Source organism: Brachyhypopomus gauderio, unplaced genomic scaffold (assembly GCF_052324685.1).
Source record: "Brachyhypopomus gauderio isolate BG-103 unplaced genomic scaffold, BGAUD_0.2 sc140, whole genome shotgun sequence".
In the NCBI taxonomy this organism is placed as follows: domain Eukaryota; kingdom Metazoa; phylum Chordata; class Actinopteri; order Gymnotiformes; family Hypopomidae; genus Brachyhypopomus; species Brachyhypopomus gauderio.
The window spans coordinates 227,450-247,500 of record NW_027506961.1 but is presented as its reverse complement, the minus strand read 5'-3'; the positions used below and the strand labels follow the sequence as shown (position 1 = coordinate 247,500).

The 20,051-nt window shown below is 43.9% G+C and overlaps 1 protein-coding gene across 19 annotated transcripts in view; it reads left to right on the top strand.

The window, feature by feature from the left end:
- fnbp1b (formin binding protein 1b) overlaps positions 1-20,051 on the top strand; it is a 71,106-nt gene that overhangs the window by 20,861 nt on the left and 30,194 nt on the right. For 17 of the 19 annotated variants that reach the window (XM_076994413.1, XM_076994408.1, XM_076994412.1 and 14 more), the window contains exons 2-4: positions 10,894-11,009; positions 12,551-12,607; positions 12,948-13,095. In XM_076994413.1, coding sequence (XP_076850528.1) covers positions 10,894-11,009; positions 12,551-12,607; positions 12,948-13,095 — 321 coding nt within the window. Of the gene's footprint in view, positions 1-7,131; positions 7,416-8,896; positions 9,052-10,893; positions 11,010-12,550; positions 12,608-12,947; positions 13,096-20,051 lie in introns of those variants that run through there. The other 2 variants (XM_076994414.1, XM_076994410.1) reach the window with 2 other exon arrangements.

Sequence of the window (20,051 nt, the reverse complement as noted above, 5' to 3'; positions counted from 1 at the left end):
GGTGAAACTCCGAATGATTGGAGGATGAAAATTCCTTCGACAAATCATGTGGCACAGGTTCTGAGTCTGCCACAAATGTTTGTTCTGTTGCCACTCAAAAACTTTGAGGAAAAAGGACAGATTCATATTATCTTGTACCTTGTATGTTTATCTAATCTGGTATACACAGATTCCAAGAAAATTCATAACCCGCATGTGTCTTAAACTAGCTAGCTATATCATTATGTATTTACTTCAAACTTTGCAGTGTCAGTGTAGACAGAAAAATGCCAGACATTTGAGCTTAAAAGAAGCATTGTCCCTTGAGAGACACGCCCCTAAGAGACACGCCCATTGTTTACTCCTACAGTGAATGTGTATTAATCATGAATGAGGAGGCGGGGCAAGAGGAGGAAGTAGGAGGTGCAGTAGGTTGTGTGGGGAGTGGCCTACCTGCAGTCCTCCCACCTGCTCCAGTCTCTGTGTATGGTCATTCCCTTTAAGATGAAGACATGACCACTGCACAGACCAGTCCAGCTAGACTGTAGGCGTCATTCCAGTAGACGCCTGAAGACAAATCCCCTGTAGGGTCATCTGACAGGAGTCGGGCCCTTACATAAGACAAGTGGATCAGCCGTGAAATGGTTTCAGCTAGGATCTGCTGAATACCTGAACAACTAACCAAGTGTGTGTCTGAAGAACTATTGCACTGACTATGTTCTTTGTAAAGTGTGAATGTGTCTGTGTGTGTTTGTGTGAGAGAGAGCTTAAAGTTTAGAGCTTAAGAGTTTTAGTGTATCAGTGTATCAGTATCTTTTCCTGAGACTATACCTTATGTATTACAGCGTGTGATGCATTCAGCAGCATATATGTGTGCGTGTGTGTTATAAGGCCAACAAACTGGCTTTATTCTAATCTTAGTGGTGACTAAGTGTAAGTGTGACTTGGTACTGAACGTTTAGGGACATTTTAGGCAATTCTGTGTCAAAATTCAAACTGACAGCACATGGAATATGATGCGTTCTGCAGCATGCCTGTGTGTGTGTGTGTGTGTGTGTGTGTGTGTGTGTGTGTGGGTGTGTGCGTGTGTGCACGTGCACAGCAGACCCACATGTTATTGACATCACGACGGGCGTGTTGTCTGCCTGCTTAATTATTAAAGGAGGGGTCTTTTAAGAGCACCATAATAGAAACCCATACCTTTGCTCGATTTTCTGATATAAAAACAAAACGTAATTTGTTTAAACATGGTTAAAACGTGCCACTCACTCCCTAGCCAAGAAGGTCAACGACTCTTTCAGTTCAGATTTTAAAATATCAGCACATTTCAGTCCAGGCTGAATCCTGTACCAAACAACCCAGGCTACAGTTACTGCTTATGACTAGTGTACTTCCAAGTATATAAGACCCACAGGCATTACCACAACCCATAAATAGTTCTACTATTTACTATAATAAATGTCCTTCTACTATTTAGTGTATTTAATGCTGTTTTGCATGAACAATGATTACGAGGTTTCTTTATCTTGGATAAGGTACAAGCTGTCTAACCGGCTAGTCACCATCAATGTCACATGTGTAGCCTCAAGCCTGCCTCAGGTGGACTACTTTTCCCATAATCCTCCTGTCCTTTCCCAATCTCCAGTTAATTAAGTTCACAGGTGTCAATATCCCTGTCTATTACACTTGCCTGTTGCAGTGTGTTGTGAAGTCTCGCTCATCAGTTGACTATCAATTCCACATCGCTGTTCTTTGTATTTGCCTCTTGGTTTTTGAAGCTGACTTTGAATTACTCTGTGAGCAATTACATTAAACCTGATACTTCTAACCCACATTCGACTCCACTTCTGCATACCAAACGTGTCAGTCAGTCAGAGTTAGCATGAACTAGCCAAATGTTTAGCACTTACAGTGTGGTTCTAGTACCAAGTTTAGTAGGGAGGCTACCAACTTTCAGAGATGCCTGGGAGTGGAATTTAGCTAATGCTCACTGGCTAACACTAGTGGCTAGTTAGCTGGATAGTATTATTAACAGTATTAACTGTATTACCAGTCCCTCAATGTTTATTTAAAACATCATCTAGCTAGCATGGCTGTTGATCTTTTAAATGTTTGATTAGCTTGAAATTCAGAAATGTTTAAGTTAGTTTTATTTCTGGCTGATTTCTCAGGTATTTAATTAGTGATGAGTTATAATCCTGTATCTTAAAGGAACGGTCAAAACAGATTGGTGTGAGCTTACTAATAGCGAAGCATGATTAGAGAGGTGTTAAAGATATGGCAGTCACAGTATTGGCAGGTACTGTGAGAGTATTAACAATATTATAATAGCATTAAATGTCATAATACGGAAACCTTATAAGGGTTTCGTTTAACTGTCTCACATTACGGCACGAGTACAAGCAATGTTTTGTTGACTGCTGTTTCATTTTCAGAAAAAAATGTATAATTAAAAAAATACCACTGAAATTGCCAGCTGTCTTGGTTGTGGAGCTGGTAGTTTTATTTCATTGTCAGACTAGCTCAAAAAAGTCCATAACAGAGCAGGTGCCATTTTAAAAATCTTCTAGAGGGTCCCACAAAGGACTACATCTTACAGGTGTGGGTTGGGGGGGGGGGGGGGGGGGGGGGTGATCATTATTTCATTGGTGAGGTGCCTTTACTGCCATTGGAAAATGGTAATGTAAAAATAAATCATGAATAAGTGGACAAAACGACCATACATTTTGCCAAACAAAATGCCAAAATGACACATACACATGGTTGAGTTTGAATCACATCATGCATGATGACCTGTTACATCCATCTGGAGGAAAGGGTGGGTTTGTCCCATGCATAGCACCCTCTACTGGTCACTTCAGTGATGCATTTGAATTCAGTTGTTAGCAAGACAGTCTGGGAGCTTTTTACTGAGGCTGCACTCACGTGGCTGGTGTCAGAACTGGGTGTGATGGGACAGCGAAAATGACTCAAGCAGAAATGTGCTGCGCTGAGCTCTCTGAATATATGAGATGACAAGAAATGTGTGTGTGTGTGTGTGTGTGTGTGTGTGTGTGTGCGTGTGTGTGTGCCTCCATTAATGTGACTCAGCTTCCTGGCACAAAGTTATGACATAGCCAATAGGTGTAAGCTACTGACTACAAGAAGTTAAACATGTAGAATGTGTGCTCATCAATTCACAAAGTCTGAAATTCACACACAGTCTGAAAGATAACACACATGCCAATGGGTCACAACTGGGTCCCTGGCAGTGGCTGCTTCTATAAATATTTTCTTTACCAGCCAACTGTGTGCACATGTGTGTGAGGTGGGGTCAGATTCAAACTTTGGGTGCCACTGATTGACAGGCAAGTGCTCTAACGAATAGGAATGTGTGCTGGTGGGGTGATAGGAGGGACTTCCTGTACTACACCATGTGAGGACAGCTGTTCCCAGCATGATGAGGGTACATTTGTATAAACGTATTCATATTTACACCAAACACAAAGGCACATTTGTTTGCTTAAAGAATTCTTAAGTCAGGTGTGTGCTGGTGGGTGTGCATTCAATGTTTTATGGGGCTGAGGTTGAACCTCATGTTTGACCTTTGATTTTGGATTTTGGACAGCTAAAGTGTGTGTGTGTGTGTGTGTGTGTGTGTGTGTGTGTGTGTGTGTGTGTGTGTGTGTGTGTGTGTGTGCTTCATCCTCTCTAATGGGGGAATAAGAAGGCCTTGTTTGTGGTGGGAGAGAGTGAAAGAGCTGTGTGTCTGTCTGTCTTGTTTTGGGAGAGTGTGTGTGTGTGTGTGTGTATGATTGTGTGTTTGTGTATATGTTAATTTGAGGCTAGAAAGGGTACTTAAGTTCCTACAGACTTTGATGTCATAAAGGCAAATATTTGCGGTGGGACCACTCTCTCCTTTGTGTGTGTGTGTGTGTGTGTGTGTGTGTGTGTGTGTGTGTGTGTGTGTGTGAGAGAGAGAGAGTGAGAGAGTGTGTGAGAGCCCCTGTTCTCTGTCCCTTGTCTAAGAGGTTACAGTAGCATTGTTCTGCCCCCTTCCATAACACAAAGACTCTGTGTTTCTTACTCGCACACACACACATGCATACACAAACTGCATTTTACATAAATATTTCTCTCTGAACACAAAACGGCCTACAAGCAGTGGTCTGAAAGAACATAGAAACATAGGACACTGGACAGAGAGAGTGACAGAGTGAGAGTGATAGAGACGTTGAGGTGTGTGTGCATCCTTATTAATGAGTGTTGTTATAAGTCATGATTTACAAAATAATTAGACCAGTGGTAATTAGAAAAGTACATGGCCGCACATCCCCCACAAACTCACACACACGCAAGCACACACGCACACACACGCACACACACGCACACTCACTGATTTCCTGTGTGAGCTGTATTTTTAGGGTCTTGTTAAAAGTTGTTTACAGAAAGGCTCAGAAATGCACAGAAATCCCAAGATGCTTTGCTGGTTACTTGCTTTGTATTTTCCCTACTATTACATCATCATAGACTGTAGCTTACTGTGATTATGAGATGACCTAGAAAAATGTTCCCTGATCATGCACTCGCGCCAGTGAGCGTGTGTGTGTGTGTGTATGTGTGTCTGAGCAGAAGAGTTTCAGGCCATGGTGAAGGTCAATGTAAAAATGTATTAGTGGATAAAATGATCACAATTATCTGACTTAATGAGCTCTGCCTGTATTTGTGTGCATTGAGTGTTTGTTTTATATTGAGTGTTTGTGTTCTTGAAAGAAAAACACTTCAAAACCTCCACCTTGGGTGAAAGCCCTCTGCGTGCTTCCCCATGTGAATTGTTCCTAATGAGAGTTGTGTGTGTGTGCGTGTATGTCTGTGTGTGTGTGTGTGTGTGTGTGCGCACATTGTGGAATTTCTTGTTTGTCCCAAATCATTGACAAACGCCATCTCAAGTATGTGTGAGTGTCTGTATTCATATTTGCAAGTCGGCACACATTTGCATCACACTGCACCTTGCATAATAACTCCGAGTGATGACATCACCCCGATGTGCAAACCTCCCTGCTCCCTGAGCATGTGCTGCCCCCTTTGGCAGCTACTGGACCTGCGACCGTTAATGACGTCCCACCTGCTCGTCACTGAACGTCCAGGCTGACTCACAGTGTCACAGAGCCGCTAGTTCCATTTGTGATGCAACCTTTATGATGCAACAAAGGCAGCTATTACATTCTAGAACCAAGCTAAGAACTCCAGGAAGGTTCACTCCAAACTTTACTCTCTCATACTTCTTATTAGTGCTCATCAGTTATTATCTGTGGCTGTGCTACCAATCATCCCTACCTAGTGCACTTTTCCACAGTAAGAAGAGAGTGAACATGGAGAGCTACAGAAAGAGCAACTGATTTGCCTCACACCCAATGGACACAGTGCAGCATACAGCTTAACATTGCTAATGAAGATACATTAGCAAACACAGTTATTCACATTCCAAGGCCTGCAAAACCTCCGTCCATTACAATGAAGATGTTCTCCAAACAGGGATGGGATATTTTCATAGCTGTGGGTTTCCAAAGGTAGTCATAGATTATGTCTTTGCTAGTGTTATACCTGTTCAGAGAATGGCAACACTGAGCTATTAATAGTCTCCTGTTGAGATGACATTAATTCCTTTGGTGTCACCAAACATAAACAATGGCTAAAATATGTAAACATCAGGATGCTCCTGAATGATATCTTTTTAAGGCTCTTCAACTCACCTCCTTCCTTCAAATACAAGCTTGCCAATAGGGAGATGAATGACCAATCAGATTTTAACTGTGGTACTTTAGACTACGACTGATCTAGATGTGCTACATGTACGTATGAACACAGCCACTCAGATAATCAGCATGAACAGAACTTTCATCACCTTCCTCTGTCCATAATGTCCTGTGTCTCTGGGAACTTTCTGCACTTCACTGCAATGTTTTATATCTCTACATATCTTTCTCTCTGTCTCTCTTTTTATCTTTCTCTCTCTCTCCCCCTCTCTCCCTCTTCTCACTCACTGAATCTGAAAGAGTTTGATGTGAGAAACATTTCTAGATGGCGCAGAAGAAAGATATAAAGTAGAAGTATGGAATTAGTGTGTGGTTCTGAAATACAACAGATTATAATCTACCACTACCTGCTGCAGTTGATTAATCTAATCAAATTAACATAAATTTGAAGCGCCCCCCGTGTGTGTGTGTGTGTGTGTGTGTGTGGATGGGTTGTATGACTCCAGATGTTTCCTGGATTTTTATTACATGGATAAGTGTGTGCAGACATAAGTGTGTGCGTGTTTGAAGTATTGCTACATTGGTGTAAATTTAGTATGTCCTTTTCCAGTGTTGCCATATCTGCTGCCAAAGCAACGAAGCACAGAGTTTTGTTTGCTAGCGTAGCTGCTAATAGTAGACACACATGCTTCTGTAGTGTGTGTGTGTTCGGATGGGGGTGTAAATGTTTTCTGTTGGTGGGCTTTTACAGCACGGAGAGATCTTCATGGCCTCGCTGCTGTAATATCAGCCATACCTGTGGGATCCCCTTGGAAGGAGCTAACACACACACAGACAGACACACACACACAGACAGACACACACCACACACACACACACACGCACACACACACACACACGCACACACACACACACACACACACACTCACAGACATACACACACACACACACACACACACACTACTCTCTCTCTCTCTGGCCTTATTCCACTCCACCACTTCAACACCATGCTCTGTGGACCTTTTAGTGCACTCTCATGCAGCCTGTTTGTCTTGTGTGTGTGTGTGTGTGTGTGTGTGTGTATATGTGTGTGTGTGTGTGTGTGTGTGTGTGTTCATGTCCATCCCCTCCCTTCCTCTCTGATCCCTGCAGTGCGGGAGTGCCGCATCAGGGTCTCCGGGGCAACGACCCAATAACCTCTGACCGCCAGGGCCGGATATTATTTTAGGGCTGTCCTCTCTCTGGGGGAAGGGGGGGGGGGGGGGGGGGGGGGTTCCCACTGGCCACTCAACGCCAGATCCCACACACACACACACACACACACACACACACACACACACACGGCTGCTTGTCCTGCTCACACTAGAGCTGGGTTTATCTCGCGGACCTCCGCCCAGAGTCTGAAGGCTGCGCTCCAAATCCAGCCAGAACCACCTGATCACATTCCGCATCTCCACCCACCTGCGCCGGCAGTCCCGACGGCCTCCTGGATTGGCTGTGTGGAGCGGTAGCTAGGTTTTATTATTCTGGATTGTGGAGTGTAATCTGCTGTAGCAGCTGGATTATCTTTGCCTGTTCCCGAGGTCGAAGGAACGTGACGTTCGGATGCGGTTCAGACCTCTTTGACTGAGGGTCAGCATTTGGGGAAGCTCTCCTTCTGGGGGAGAAACCCTGTTTACGATGATGACTGCTCGGCAGAAGGTAAACAACAACAAAATCAAACATGTCATAAAGCAATCTGACATACCGTGGCACCTACCTGGCAAGCCATACTGCAGCAAAACTATCTTTTTAAAGATAAAACGTTTGCCGTTCAGAGTGTTCAGTAATGCCGTGGTTGTTCGTCTGATGGGAGTTTAGGGGTCTGATCCCCACTCTGGGTGTGGTGGGATTGCAGTAATACACACGGGATCAGACATCACCTGAGGTCCTGAAGGGGCAGGTACAGGATGATTATGGGTAATCTGCACAGACAATAATAACAAGCCAGAAACAATAACCTGCACAACCAACAATAACAATAACCATGTCCGGACCTGCTCCCTGAGACAGCAACCCGGTCGGACCTGGCGTGCCGTGGTTTTTGCCAGGTGTGCTCCACGTCTGTCGTATGTCTCCACAGTCCTGTTTTCTGAGGGCGGTGAGTAGTCTGTACGTGCAGGTCAGCAGCGTCTCGTATCGGACAGAGCGGGGCCGAAATTGTCTGAGGCAGATGCGTTTCCGGGGAAGCGCTCTTTACTTTGTTACCTGGGGTCTAAAGGTTCCGCTCGTCTGTGTGGCGCCGCGTCTGTCTGGCCGGACCACGTGGGCGGAGCGACGCACTCATGTCGTCAGGTCATCCGTGCAACTGTGTACAAGCACGATACCATCTAACAGACGCAAGCTCTTTGCAGTGTGACAATGGCAGGGGGCCAACCACAATGTGCAAAGTTGCTGATTGAAGAAAAATCCGAGTGGAATATGTCAGCTATTTCTGTTGTTGTTTAGGGTGACCAGGCGTCTTCTTTTACCTGGACATGTCCTCTTTTACCCGGACATGTCCTCTTTTACCCGGACATGTCCTCTTTTTGAGACTTAAAAATGTCCGGGCTATATTTCACAAACATCCAGGATTTGGTTTTACTAGAACTTACATAGAATTTCAAGAAAAGTTTAGTTCATAAACTACTCTGTTCGGTTCAATTGATATGCACCCCCCCCCCCCCCCCCGGTTGATTTTGTTGTTGTTTAACCAGTGTTGAAACAGTATGTTACACACTTATGATACACATTGTGTACTGTATTTAGTAGCTTTCGAAAATGCAGCTCTGACTGTGTTTCTTGTGTATCGAGTCTGAATAAATGCTGGTCCAAGCTAAGCTACTAGAGGCTATCTGTCTACTGTTTAAACAATGCAAACTGAACGCTATAAATAAGAACTCAGAGCATTCAGAAGTGCCACACGAACTTAAGAGATGGAAAGTGAGAGAGATACTGTTTGGTTTTATCAGGTGTGATATTTTTGTCTCTTTGCTTTTGGAGGCCTTAAAATGTCTATTAAGCCAAACCGACCTGCATACAACTTTAGCCCACATACGCATCCTGTATACACTTGCACACACACACACACACACATACCCAGAAACACACACCCCAAGCTCTTTCCTTCCTGCCCTGATCGGAGTGGATGGTGCGTGTGTGAGGTGGACTGCAGGTTAGTGTGTGAACGGCGTGCATCAGATCTGCTAACTTACAGCTAAAGGCAAACTTGCGTGTGTGTGCGCATGTGCGCGCCTGAACGCTCTCGTCGTTCGAGATGGTAGAGGAGAAGATGGGGGCCTGCTGGAGCAGCACTAGGGTGAGCATTAACGTTCATAAAACGTTCGTTGGGCTCCAGCGTTACAGCGTAGTCCAGCCCGTCGACCGGAGTGTTTAGCGTCGGAACCGATGGGCCAGACCAACAGGTCTCTGCCGAGCACAAGTGTGACAGTTTGATGTGCTGGTTTACTCAGGAGGATACAAAAATGTGTGTGAGAGAGAAAGGAGAGAGGAAAATAGAGCGATACATAGTCAGATAGAGAGAAAGTAGTGTTTTGCTCTTTATTTAATGTGCTATATGAAAATGTATCAAGCCTGCTTGTTAGTCCCCGACATGCGTGTAGATATGACATGGGATTTTTGCTCATGAAAGCTGTAATACATAGACTATGTACTGTTTCATCAGCTCTGTGTGTGTGTGTGTGTGTGTGTGTGTGTGTGTGTGCACGCATGTGCTGCCTCAAGCTTGTTCTATGGCTAATAAAAGGTATTCAGAAAATACGACGTTATCAACGTTGTTGTGTCCACAGAGCAGGTAGCCAGCTGTCTTCCTGCTGACTGTAATCAACAACACCAGCGAGTTTATTTGACACACCTATAGCACGTCCACTCCCTGGCCGTCCTCTCCTCTACGTGTGCTTTAAAAGGTCTACAGTTCACGAGCATCCCGAGGGGAACAGCCCGAGGGGAACAGCCCGAGGGGAACAGCACAGGGAAGAACCTGACACCTGTTTTGAAATCACACTGACACACTGAGTGAGGCTAGAGTAGCGCATGGCTCCATGACCCACTGAGAAGACGCAGGAAGGATGGAATTTTGAAGGTGTGGAGCTCAGTTCTGTTTGTTCTGAGGAGGAAACCATCTAGAAGAGCAGACTACCATGGATATATGGATGGAGGGAGGGATTGGCTTTGGCAGTTGGGCTAGTCATGTATTGCCCTAAACAATGTCTCTCTGGGACTAATAATGCTAGCTTTATTAATTCCAGAGGGAAGATGTTTTTGGGAATATGAAGTGGCAGGCTTATAGAGCAGCAGCAGAGAGCAGGAAGGTGCATGAAGGTACTGTGTTTCTGCGAGACAAACCTCTGTTGTGCATCTGGTTACACTCCTTAATTTGAACATTGTTAAATGTACACAAAATGTGGGTCAGTTCTGTCAAACAGCACCAGTGTGAGCATCGTTGCATAATTTTTACTTCTTTAATAAAATATGGAAAGTGTGACTAAGATCTGAGTAATCTTTGCTACAAGAATTGGTATATCAACTCTGAGTTGCCATAGCAACCTGTCCTCCTGTAAAACACACACATACACACACACACACTCGTGCACACGTACACACACTGACATTTTGTAATGAGCTCATTGTGAGTTGTGGAAAGTTTTCCCCAAAAACCAGAAGCATGTGATCAGTCCTGAGGCCCAGCGTAGACATCGGCACCTGCATTGGATTTGATCCGCAGCACACGACACAGTGGAGCCCGGAACATTCTAGACTTCGGTCTTACCACGGTGTTCTAAAAAATGCTCATGAAGGGTTCTAGAATAATAAGCATGAAAGGTTCTAGAGAAAAATGGACATGAAGGGAGCCCGGAATATTCCAGCCCTCTGTCGTAGCGTTCTAGAGTAACGAACGTGAAGAGTTCTAGAATAAGAAACATGAAGCGTTATAGAATATTGAGTATGAAGGGTTCTTTTTGGTCACTAATCTCTCTCCTTTCTTTTTTCTATTTTCGTGTATCATTACTTGTATAATTTTGTTTTCTTTCAGAAACATGAACAACATGTTTTTTGTTTATCGCTCGTATTTTTTTTCGTATGATAAAGCATTTAATGGACGTGTGAATCATCTTTTCCCCCGTCTCTCCTGTTTCTGCAGGATCAGTTTGAGAACTTGGAGAAGCACACTCAGTGGGGAATAGACTTTGTTGAGCGCTACACCAAATTTGTCAAGGAGAGATCAGAGATCGAACTCAACTATGCAAAGCAGATCAGGTGAGTCCACACGTGTGTGCGTGTGTTAATATTGGTATGAACATGCATGTGCAGGTTGGTATAGAGCACTTAATAAACCGCTGTTCTTTAAACATCCCGCCCTCTCGTGTGTGTGAAATTCTCTTTAACTTGTTTTTACACCTGAGGGGGAGGCGACTGAAGGGGATTGCCACTGAAGCCCAGTGTGTGTGTGTGTGTGTGTGTGTGTGTGTGTGTATGTGTATTGTCTGGAGCAGAGTCACACACAGTGCAGATGTGTTTTTGCTTATGATAGCTCAAGGCTACAGGATATGAGGGTGACTGTTTTTCGGTGCACACACATAGACACTCACACACACACACACACACACACACACACACACACACACACACACACACACACACACACATGTCTGAGGTGAAACCAGTGTTGCCGTGGTAACAAGGTATTAGAGATTTGCTCTTTCAAGCTGACCTACATTTGGATGGTCCAATAGAAAACGCCAACCAATCTTGAGACAGGATTTAGAGCTCACCAACACACATACACACACACACACACACACACACACACACACACACACACACAGATATGCACATACTGAAACCCCCGTGACACACGTTGGGAATGTCAGCTGGAAACCCCCCGTGGTGGCCTGCATAAACTACACCCTGTGAATGCCCCTTATCTAATGATACAGCCTGTACCTTGAATGTAACCCAGTGATCCTTATAATCCTGATTATACTAATGTGCTCTGTCAGCCTGTGTGTGTGTGTGAGAGGTGGGGGGGTTACACAATGTTCATAACACACAATACAAGAAAACAATTGATTCATTGATATGTGGGTACCACAATGAAACTCAAATGCAGTAAGAATGGTAAGACAAAGCAAGTTCTGAACAGTCTGATTTCATCTGATGTCTGATGAGAGAAAATGACAATGAGATGAGAATACAAGGACGGAGAGAAGGAGAAATTAAAAGAGAGTACAAGGGATATTTTGGCTGTAGATGTATTAGCACCCACCCACAGTATCACACTTTCCACTTCGACGATTAATACACCAACCAACATGTACACACACACACATATACTTACACGCACACACAAACACACACTGGGAGTTCCACAATACCAGCTGGAGTTTAAGATAACAAGGTTCGGGCTTATTTCACACACAGTGCTATGACACGTCCCTGTTGTTTTTAAACAATCTGCCCTATCTACCCCTGTGCCTGATTCTGCCCCTGTGCCTGGTTCTGCCCCTGTGCCTGATTCTGCCCTGGTTCCTGATTCTGCCCCAGTGTCCCAATGTGGGATGTTGAACAGGTTTACTGAGGAATAAACCCTTAAAAACACATTTCCACCTTTGAGAGCAACTTCCACCTGCTTCTAAACCTAAACTTACATTACAGGAAAAATTAGTTCCCTCATAATCGTCTAGACACTTTCACACAAGGGCCGTCCAGAACATACCCGAAGCGCAAATGTCATGGTCTGAGGCAAGGCACGCTGTTGTTACTAGAGACTTCACTTTGCACTCTCTGTTCCCACGCAGGAACCTGTCGAAGAAGTACCAGCCCAAGAAGAGCACCAGAGAGGAGGAAGAGGGCAAGTGAGTCTAGAACCTACTAGAACCTTCACACCCACTGCTGCTATGATCTAGAACCTGCTCTGGCTGCACAGTAGGGGGGGCGTTGAACAGCCTAAAATGCAGGGTGCAGAAAATCCTTCAAAACACAGACTGAGTAAAATTTCTCATTAAATGAGTGTTCAGTCTTAACTGAAAGATGGTGAGTAGGTGTTTGGCCAGCATGAGAAAGGCGGCACATATGGATGGACATCTATAGATGGACATCATTGGTGACACCATGTGTTAAGGGGACTGTAACTCTGTGTGCATGTGTGGACACACCTTGGGCGTCTTGTGTTGACGATGTCACTTCCCATGGCAGGTACACGTGGTGCCGGGCGTTCCTGGCATCGTTGAACGAGCTGAATGACTATGCCGGCCAGCATGAGCTCATCGCCGAGAATATGACATCACAGATTATCGCTGAGCTGACGCGCTACATACAGGACCTCAAATCGGAGAGGAAGACGGTGAGTGGGGGATCATCAGAATTACACATAAGCAAGACACTGTAAAAATACACGAAATGTCGAATCAGCCAATCACATGGCAGCAACTCAATGCATTTAGACATGTAGACATGGCCAAGATGATCTGCTGCAGTTTAAACTGAGCTTAAACTGAGCATCAGAATGGGGAAGAAAGATGATTTCATTGACCTACAACGTGGCATGGTTGTTGGTGCCAGACGGGCTGGTCTGAGTATTTCAGAAACTGCTGATCTACTGGGATTTTCATGCACAACCATCTCTAGGGTTTACAGAGAATGGTCTGGAAAAGAGAAAATATCCAGTGAGCGGCACAAATGCCTTGTTGATGCAGGTCAGAGGAGAATGGCCAGACTGGTTTGAGCTGATAGAATGGCAACAGTAACCCTAATAGCCAGTAGTTACAACTGAGGCATGCAGAAGAGCATCTCTGAATGCACAACACATCGAACCTTGCAGTAGATGAGCTACAATTCGCACAGGATCACCAAAATTGGACAATAGAATATTGGAAAAACGTTGCCTGGTCTGAAGAGTCGATGTCTGCTGCGACATTCGGATGGTAGGGTCAGAGCATGAATCTTTCCTGCCTTGTATCAACGGTTCAGGCTGGTGGTGATGGTGGTGCAATGGTGTAGGGGATATTTCCCTGGCACACTTTGGGCCCATTAGTACCAATTTAGCATCGTGTAAACGTCACAGCCTACCTGAGTATTGTTGCTGACCATGTCCATCCCTTTATGACCACAGTGTACCCATCTTCTGATAGCTACTTCCAGCAGGATAATGTCATAAAGCGTGAATCATCTCAGACTGGTTCAAGAATGAACATGACAATGAGTTCAATGTACTCGAATGGCCTCCACAGTCAGCAGATCTCAATCCAATAGAGCACCTTTGGGATGTGGTGGAACAGGAGATTCACATCATGGATGTGCAGCCGACAAATCTGCAGCAACTGCCTGATGCTATCATGTCAATATGGACCAGAATCTGAGGAATGTTTCCAGTACCTTGTTGAATCTATGAATCTCTCCAACCCAGTACTAGCAAGGTGTACCTAATAAAGTGTACCTAATAAATAAATATATATATATATATATATATATATATATATATATATATATATATATATATATATATATATATATATATATATATATATATATATATAAACTCATTGCAAAAATTATAATATAAATGGAAAAGTTCCATTCAAAAAGTTCAACTTTATAGTTTCAGGGCCCACAATTTAAACTATTTCAAGTAATTATTTGTTTATTTTTACATAAACAATTTGGGCTTCCAGCTCATAAAATCCACGAAAAATAGGATTTCAAAAAATTTAAATACTGTGGAGAAATCAGCCCCAATTTTGCAGGGCATGAATGTTTTAAACTGAGTGTGACACACTAATCATCTACTAAACTCAAAGCACTCGCACAGATTCCTCAACGTGTCATTAAATTGCTTCAGTTCAAGTGTCTCAGACCGTCATTGATACCCTCCATAGGATCTGTAAGCCACGAAAGTTCATAGCTAAGGAGGCTGGCTGTTCACAGAGAACTGTGTCCAAGTGTATCAATAGAAAGTCTAGTAGAAGGATAAAATGTGTCAGGAGAAGACGCCCCAGCAAAAGAGACGACCGTGGGCTTCAGAGGATTATCAAAAATAATTCACCCGTGTTGGGTTCCACGGGTCAAACCACTTCTGAACCTGAGCCAACTCAGGAAGCATCTCAACTGGGCCAAGGAGAAAAATGGCTCCTATTGGCCAGTGATTTGAAGTGCAATGTCTGGTGCAGGTGTTGGTGAACTCTGCTTTCTGAAATCCAAAAACTGCAAAAACCGAGAAGTAGTGTGGGCTGATTTTCTCCGCAGTATTAAAAAAATTTTAATCCTGTTTTTGTGGGATTTATGAGCTGGAAGCCAAAATTATGTAAAAATAAACATAAATACTTGAAATCATTAAAATTGTGGGCTCTGAATATATAACCTATGAAGGTGTAACTTTTTGAATGTAATTATGGAAATGTATCAACTTTTCCATGATGTTATAATTTTTTGGAATGGGTCTGAATACACATACAGCAGAATGTTTTGGACAAGAGTTTTTCATCAGCTGGACAAAAATGCCTTTTAATATAGAAGGAGGAACCACTCTATCAGTTTGAGTTTTTTTAAAGGTTCCTCTACTGTTTCAGAAGCACTTTGCTTTGGCTGATGAAGGACCTCTATCCCAAACGTTCTGTTTCTGTGGTAACCTTGTGTATTTCACATAAATTCTGAATAATGAATATCTCTACATCTCTTACCATAGTACACTGCACTTACCAATCTGGAATCACTTAGAATCCATTAGTTTATTTTCCTTTTCATTTATGGACTTTTTTTTAATCAACTCTCTCAAACACCTACCCTGAACACAACCGATGGATGTTACATGTGTCTGGTTTGTGAACTTCCACGTCTGTAATCCTTTTCTCCTTGTATTCCTTGTATTTCCTCTGTCTTTCGTTCTCTGGGTATGGACACAGACCTTGCTGTGCAGACTCTCACCTATTCTCAGTAAACCAGTGTTGTCTCTTTCTCTTCCTCTCCTTCTCCCTCTCTTACTCTCTCTCTCTCTCTTTCTCTTCCCCCCTCCCTCTCTCTATCAGTAGGTTTCAGTTGGGAAATGCAACACTGTCTTACCGTAGACAGCACAGTGGATATGGAGTATGTTAGATGTAGACAGCACAGTGGATATGGAGTATGTTAGATGTAGACAGCACAGTGGATATGGAGTATGTTAGATGCAGACAGCACAGTGGATATGGAGTATGTTAGATGCAGACAGCACAGTAGATATAGAGTATGTTAGATGTAGACAGCACAGTGGATATGGAGTATGTTAGACGCAGACAGCACAGTGGATATGGAGTATGTTAGACGCAGACAGCACAGTGGATATGGAGTATGTTAGATGTAGACAGCACAGTGGATATGGAGTATGTTAGACGCAGACAGCACAGTGGATATGGAGTATGTTAGATGTAGACAGCACAGTGGATATGGAGTATGTTAGACAGCACAGTGGATATGGAGTATGTTAGACGCAGACAGCACAGTGGATATGGAGTATGTTAGACACAGACAGCACAGTCGATATGGAGTATGTTAGACGCAGACAGCACAGTGGATAAGGAGTATGTTAGATGCAGACAGCAAAGTCGATATGGAGTATGTTAGACGCAGACAGCACAGTCGATATGGAGTATGTTAGACGCAGACAGCACAGTGGATAAGGAGTATGTTAGATGCAGACAGCAAAGTCGATATGGAGTATGTTAGATGCAGACAGCACAGTGGATATGGAGTATGTTGGACGCAGACAGCACAGTGGATATGGAGTATGTTGGACGCAGACAGCACAGTGGATATGGAGTATGTTAGACGCAGACAGCACAGTGGATATAGAGTATGTTAGACGTAGACAGCACAGTGGATATGGAGTATGTTAGACGCAGACAGCACAGTGGATATGGAGTATGTTAGACGCAGACAGCACAGTGGATATGGAGTATGTTAGACGCAGACAGCACAGTGGATATGGAGTATGTTGGACGCAGACAGCACAGTGGATATGGAGTATGTTAGACGCAGACAGCACAGTGGATATAGAGTATGTTAGACATAGACAGCACAGTGGATATGGAGTATGTTAGACGCAGACAGCACAGTGGATATGGAGTATGTTGGACGCAGACAGCACAGTGGATATGGAGTATGTTAGACGCAGACAGCACAGTGGATATAGAGTATGTTAGACGTAGACAGCACAGTGGATATGGAGTATGTTAGACGCAGACAGCACAGTGGATATGGAGTATGTTAGACGCAGACAGCACAGTGGATATGGAGTATGTTAGACGCAGACAGCACAGTGGATATGGAGTATGTTAGATGTAGACAGCACAGTGGATATGGAGTATGTTAGATGTAGACAGCACAGTGGATATGGAGTATGTTAGATGCAGACAGCACAGTGGATATGGAGTATGTTAAGATGTAGACAGCACAGTGGATATGGAGTATGTTAGATGTAGACAGCACAGTGGATATGGAGTATGTTAGATGCAGACAGCACAGTGGATATGGAGTATGTTAGATGCAGACAGCACAGTGGATATGGAGTATGTTAGATGCAGACAGCACAGTGGATATGGAGTATGTTAGACGCAGACAGCACAGTGGATATGGAGTTTGTTAGATGCAGACAGCACAGTGGATATGGAGTATGTTAGATGCAGACAGCACAGTGGATATGGAGTATGTTAGATGCAGACCGCACAGTGGTTATGCAGTATGTTAGACGCAGACAGCACAGTGGATATGGAGTATGTTAGACGCAAACAGCACAGTGGATATGGAGTATGTTAGACGCAGACAGCACAGTGGATATGGAGTATGTTAGACGTAGACAGCACAGTGGATATGGAGTATGTTAGACGTAGACAGCACAGCGGATATGGAGTATGTTAGACGTAGACAGCACAGCGGATATGGAGTATGTTAGACGAAGACAGCACAGTGGATATGGAGTATGTTAGATCCAGACAGCACAGTGGATATGGAGTATGTTAGATGCAGACAGCACAGTGGATATGGAGTATGTTAGATGCAGACAGCAAAGTCGATATGGAGTATGTTAGATGCAGACAGCACAGTGGATATGGAGTATGTTAGATGTAGACAGCACAGTGGATATGGAGTATGTTAGACACAGACAGCACAGTGGATATGGAGTATGTTAGACGTAGACAGCACAGTGGATATGGAGTATGTTAGATGCAGACAGCACAGTGGATATGGAGTATGTTAGATGTAGACAGCACAGTGGATATGGAGTATGTTGGACGCAGACAGCACAGTGGATATGGAGTATGTTAGACGCAGACAGCACAGTGGATATGGAGTATGTTAGACGTAGACAGCACAGTGGATATGGAGTATGTTAGACGCAGACAGCACAGTGGATATGGAGTATGTTAGACGCAGACAGCACAGTGGATATGGAGTATGTTAGACGCAGACAGCACAGTGGATATGGAGTATGTTAGACGCAGACAGCACAGTGGATATGGAGTATGTTAGATGTAGACAGCACAGTGGATATGGAGTATGTTAGATGTAGACAGCACAGTGGATATGGAGTATGTTAGATGCAGACAGCACAGTGGATATGGAGTATGTTAAGATGTAGACAGCACAGTGGATATGGAGTATGTTAGATGTAGACAGCACAGTGGATATGGAGTATGTTAGATGCAGACAGCACAGTGGATATGGAGTATGTTAGATGCAGACAGCACAGTGGATATGGAGTATGTTAGACGCAGACAGCACAGTGGATATGGAGTTTGTTAGATGCAGACAGCACAGTGGATATGGAGTATGTTAGATGCAGACAGCACAGTGGATATGGAGTATGTTAGATGCAGACAGCACAGTGGTTATGGAGTATGTTAGACACAGACAGCACAGTGGATATGGAGTATGTTAGACGCAAACAGCACAGTGGATATGGAGTATGTTAGACGCAGACAGTACAGTGGATATGGAGTATGTTAGACGTAGACAGCACAGCGGATATGGAGTATGTTAGACGTAGACAGCACAGCGGATATGGAGTATGTTAGACGAAGACAGCACAGTGGATATGGAGTATGTTAGATGCAGACAGCACAGTGGATATGGAGTATGTTAGATGCAGACAGCACAGTGGATATGGAGTATGTTAGACGCAGACAGCACAGTGGATATGGAGTTTGTTAGATGCAGACAGCACAGTGGATATGGAGTATGTTAGATGCAGACAGCACAGTGGATATAGAGTATGTTAGATGCAGACAGCACAGTGGTTATGGAGTATGTTAGACACAGACAGCACAGTGGATATGGAGTATGTTAGACACAAACAGCACAGTGGATATGGAGTATGTTAGACGCAGACAGTACAGTGGATATGGAGTATGTTAGACGTAGACAGCACAGCGGATATGGAGTATGTTAGACGTAGACAGCACAGCGGATATGGAGTATGTTAGACGAAGACAGCACAGTGGATATGGAGTATGTTAGATCCAGACAGCACAGTGGATATGGAGTATGTTAGATGTAGACAGCACAGTGGATATGGAGTATGTTAGATGCAGACAGCACAGTCAATATGGAGTATGTTAGATGTAGACAGCACAGTGGATATGGAGTATGTTAGATGCAGACAGCACAGTGGATATGGAGTATGTTAGATGTAGACAGTGGTGCAGGTTTCAGTTCTTCTCCTCTACTCTGGGGAGGACACTGCTCACACCACCCAACGTAACACATCATACGAGTAGCGCGAGCAGGAATTATTGGGGAATTCTATATGGTGGAGCACTAGTGTCTCATACACCTATCACGCTGCACAGTAAGCATTACCAGTAAGCATTACCAGTAAGCATTACCAGTAAGCATGGACTCCTCCCTTTTCAGATCAGATGCATTGAGAATCTATGAACATCTCTGACTCAGTAAGGCAGTGATATTTGTAGCTTACAGGAAATCCCCATTAATCATTCTGTCCTCTCTGTGCGTGTGTGTGTGCGTGCTAGTGTGTGTGGATGTGTGACTGTGTGTGCGCTTGCGTGTGTGTGTGTGTGTCATACAGAGACAGTTATGACAGCTTGTCTTTTACTCTCTAAAGCTCTGACACACAAACATAGGGGTATCAAAACAAAATTAAAGACAACAGTATGGCCAATGGATACAGCAGTAATGTATCTGCCTCTGTCTGTGAGAGAGAGAGAGAGAGAGAGAGAGAGGGCCTTAGAGACATTTTGTGGGTGGGGAAAGTACATTAGTCTTCTTTTATCCATCCATCCATCCATCCATCCATCTATCCATCCACTCAAA